This window comes from Meleagris gallopavo, chromosome 8 (assembly GCF_000146605.3).
Source record: "Meleagris gallopavo isolate NT-WF06-2002-E0010 breed Aviagen turkey brand Nicholas breeding stock chromosome 8, Turkey_5.1, whole genome shotgun sequence".
Taxonomy (NCBI): domain Eukaryota; kingdom Metazoa; phylum Chordata; class Aves; order Galliformes; family Phasianidae; genus Meleagris; species Meleagris gallopavo.
This window is the reverse complement of record NC_015018.2, coordinates 4,597,659-4,601,048: the sequence shown is the minus strand read 5'-3', so window position 1 is coordinate 4,601,048 and position 3,390 is coordinate 4,597,659. Positions and strand designations below refer to the sequence as shown.

Genomic DNA, 3,390 nt, shown 5'->3' with positions numbered 1-3,390 from the left:
CTGTGAGGAGCTGCAGCCGCCACGAGGCCTCCCTTCAGCTCCTCTGCTCTGGGCCAGACAAGACCCAGGACCTCAGCTGCTCCTCACACCTCCTGCCCTCCAGGCCCTTTCCCATCTCTTTTTAGCCCTCCTTTGCATGCTGTGAAACACTCATGTTAAGACTCATCTCCCAGGGCAAAAATGGATCAGCAAAGGAACTGTGACCTGAAAGCACCAAATCCATCCATTTTCCTTCAGAGGCAGGAGCTGAAGGTAACCTCATGCTGGAGAGAAACCAGGACAGCCACTGAGAGCAGCTGAGCAGGTGCTCAGCCATGAGATGGCGATGGTGCCGCACGGCTGCTCTCCTTTCACTGTTTATTTCAGCTGACCTAGTTTGGATTCCTTGGTGTTGAGGAATGAGTTTGCAGACCTGCAGCCCTCAGCAGCTGCTTAACTCGACTGCTGCTGTGCACTGCAGGGTGTATGTATACCATGTGCAAGATGGGGCGCACCTGCATGACCCACACCACTCCCTCATGCAACCACACGACATGCGTGGCTGCACCACACCCAGGGGCAAAGTGCGGGGCGAGGGCTGTGCACAGGCAGAGGCACCATGGGTCCGTGCGGTGTAGCTGTGCTGCTGAGTGCAGCTCTCCTGCTGCTAGCCCCCGAAGGCACCCAGGTGAGCCCACAGCTCTCTGTGGCCCAGGGCCGGGCACAGAGCTGACCCTCACCTCCCCCTTCTCTGCTGCAGGCTCTTGGCGGTCTCAGACGGGACGTGGATGTGGAGCAGAATCTGGCAAAGGAGATGTAAGAGGGGCTACAGCCACACTGCCTGCACCGCTGAGTGCTGCACTGTGGCTGGGATCGGGCTGGGGAAAGCAGTGGGCAAACGTCAGTGGGCAGTCTGGTCTAGTGGCTGGCGACCCTGCACATAGCAGGGCGTTGAAACTAGATGATCAATATGGTCCTTCTCAACCCAGGCCATTCTATGATTCTATGATTCTATGATTAGGCACTTTAAGGGGATGTATTATCCTTGCTGCTTTGAATTCCTAACAGTTAAGGGGCTCCCTGCTCATGCATTTCCCCTCACGTCACTCAAACCCTCCAAGCTGCATGGCCCTGGTTTTGCTTTGCGTTGCTTCAAAGCTGTTATTGCTTCCCTTGCAGCAGTGCTGCCATGGCGCCTGTGCCACTTGTGAGATGAGCACCCAAAGAGTCCACTAATCCATGTTTTAAATCCAAATGGACCCTCTCAGCCCTCAGCAGGCACTGACAACATGGGGTCAGCTTTCATGACCTGCTGCCCCATGGGCCACCTCTGCTCTCTTACAGCATCCAGGCCCCACAGGAGGCAGAGGAAGCCAAGCTTGCTAAGGACACTGCCTCACGGCCTCTGTTCCCTCCAGACCCTGCTCAGGTCCAGGTGGGGCCAGAGCAGGACCGCGACCATCTCTACCACCCTTCAGACAAGGTTGAGGTGGAGCCTGAGCTCCAGTCCCGCAGAGAGCGCCTGGTTCTGTCTGCAGAAGTGGAAAATGGCCCCTCGGAGGACCGTGACCACCTCTACCACAGCTGAGTGAGGCTGCAGCCCTACCCTCCCCATGGGCCTCCAATAAACCTCTCCTTGTTGAGCAGCCTGGTGGATGCCTGGTTTCTGACAGGAATAGGAGAGTCCAACAGGCCAGGGGGCTCAGCCTGTCACCCCAGCCCCAGTTCAGCCCATGGGAAGGGCTCCCAGCCATCTCCAGTGCTTCTCAGTTTGGGGGCTCCCAACAAGAATGCTGATGCACCGGCAGCACCAGGAAAGCCTTTTAATAGCAATAACGAGGCAAAACCCTGCTGAGGATCTTGCCCAGCGTGGGCATCAGTCAGTGCCGGGTGCTGGCTCCCTCTGCGGTGCCGACAGATCCGTCCTTCATTTTGAGGCACATGAGTGGTGAAGGCAGCAAAGGGGAACGAATGTCTGCAAGTTCTGCAGCTCAACTGTCAGTGAAGTTGGCCTTGCGCTTCTCCACAAACGCAGTCATCCCTTCCTTGCGGTCGTCCTGGTGGCAGAGAATGGGTTGGGGTGTCCCACAGCCCCACCCTCCCTGTGTGTCCAGGGCTATCCCTGTACTCACGGTGGCAAAAGTGGCATAGAAGAGACGCTTCTCTGTCTTGTTCCCCTCTGTCAGTGTTGTTTCGAAAGCTGGAGATGGGGACAAGGAGATGAAGAAAAGATGGAGATGAGGAGATGGGACGAGGGACGAGGAGATGGGAACACCGTTCAGCCCCCCAAAACCCTGAGTTTGCCCCCATCCCTGACCCCATACCAGCATTGACGGACTCCTTGGCCATAGCTACCACCAGTTTGGAGTTGGCAGCTATCTTCTCAGCGCAGCCAATGGCTGCGTCCAGCAGCTTGTCCGTGGGGAAGACTTTGCTGACCAGACCTGGGGGCAAGCAGAGAGATGGTGGAGGAGGTCCTCACTGTGCCCCCAGCCTCACCCACACCCCTACCTGCCGCTTTGGCCTCCGCTGCCGAGATCCGCTCCCCAGTCAGCACCATCTCCATGGCCAGGGACTTGCCCACTGCCCTGGTCAGCCTCTGCGTTCCGCCGGCGCCTGGGGGTGGGGTGGCGGGTATGGAAGCAGGCACGTGGCTGTCACCAACCCGCCGGGGACGCACAGCCCCCACGCTCACCTGGGATTGTCCCCAGCAGGATCTCGGGCTGCCCAAACTGCGCCTTCTCCCCGGCATAGATGATGTCGCACATCATGGCCAGTTCGCAGCCGCCGCCCAGCTGGAAGCACAGAGAGGTTGTGGTACACAGGCAGCATGGACGTGGGACACAGGGACACAGTAGGGGCACTCACAGCGAAGCCATTAACGGCGGCGACGGTGGGCTTGCGGATAGTGGCCACCCGATCCCAGCCAGCCAGGAAACCGCCACTATAGCACTCCTGGAAGGTTTTGTTCTGCATCTCTTTAATGTCAGCGCCGGCTGCAAGGGGGACCGCCTACGCTGTACCCAAAGGGCTGCGTCGGGATCCCCAGAGGTGGGGGGTGGAACCACAGGGTGTCGGGGCCGTACCTGCAAAGGCCTTCTCACTGCCGGTGATGACAATTGCTCCCACCTGCCCGTCGGCCTCGAAGGCGTCCAGTGCACGCCCCAGCTCCTCCATCAGCCCCGCACAGAGCGCGTTGAGCGCCTCGGGCCGCTGCAGCCGGATCAGCCCCACGCTGTCGCCCGCCCCGACCTTTTGCACCTGCAGGAAGCGGAACGGGGGCCCTGCGCGGCCAGGTGACCGCGCGCCATTATGGGGCGACCTTCACCAGGGTGGGCGGTGGGCTCCGCGCTCCGTGGGGACGGCTCCCGGTGCCCCTCGCCCGGTGCCGGTGTCCGGAGCACGGCCTAT

At 59.9% G+C, this 3,390-nt stretch overlaps 2 protein-coding genes across 2 annotated transcripts in view; one reads left to right on the top strand and one right to left on the bottom strand.

The window, feature by feature from the left end:
• The first annotated feature begins 550 nt into the window (after positions 1-550).
• Positions 551-1,625, top strand: LOC104911879 (proline-rich acidic protein 1-like). The gene is made up of 3 exons (XM_010714157.3): positions 551-667; positions 740-795; positions 1,324-1,625. The coding sequence occupies exons 1-3, from the start codon at positions 599-601 to the stop codon at positions 1,565-1,567; spliced, it is 369 nt and encodes a 122-aa protein (XP_010712459.1). The 5' UTR covers positions 551-598; the 3' UTR covers positions 1,568-1,625.
• A 161-nt stretch (positions 1,626-1,786) lies between these two features.
• ECHS1 (enoyl-CoA hydratase, short chain 1) overlaps positions 1,787-3,390 on the bottom strand; it is a 3,117-nt gene continuing 1,513 nt past the window's right edge. The window contains exons 2-8 of the mRNA XM_003207807.4: positions 3,066-3,301; positions 2,848-2,975; positions 2,675-2,774; positions 2,491-2,595; positions 2,304-2,423; positions 2,112-2,179; positions 1,787-2,036 (exon numbers count right to left, since the gene is read on the bottom strand). Coding sequence (XP_003207855.3) covers positions 1,971-2,036; positions 2,112-2,179; positions 2,304-2,423; positions 2,491-2,595; positions 2,675-2,774; positions 2,848-2,975; positions 3,066-3,301 — 823 coding nt within the window. The 3' untranslated portion in view covers positions 1,787-1,970. The remainder of the gene's footprint in view (positions 2,037-2,111; positions 2,180-2,303; positions 2,424-2,490; positions 2,596-2,674; positions 2,775-2,847; positions 2,976-3,065; positions 3,302-3,390) is intronic.

Bases quoted from the DNA above. Each gene is read 5' to 3' on its own strand.
- LOC104911879 (XM_010714157.3), top strand. From the start codon at position 599: ATGGGTCCGTGCGGTGTAGCTGTGCTGCTGAGTGCAGCTCTCCTGCTG. The intron at 668-739 runs GTGAGCCCACAG...TCTCTGCTGCAG, and splicing joins TAGCCCCCGAAGGCACCCAG to GCTCTTGGCGGTCTCAGACG. The intron at 796-1,323 runs GTAAGAGGGGCT...GCTCTCTTACAG, and splicing joins CAGAATCTGGCAAAGGAGAT to CATCCAGGCCCCACAGGAGG.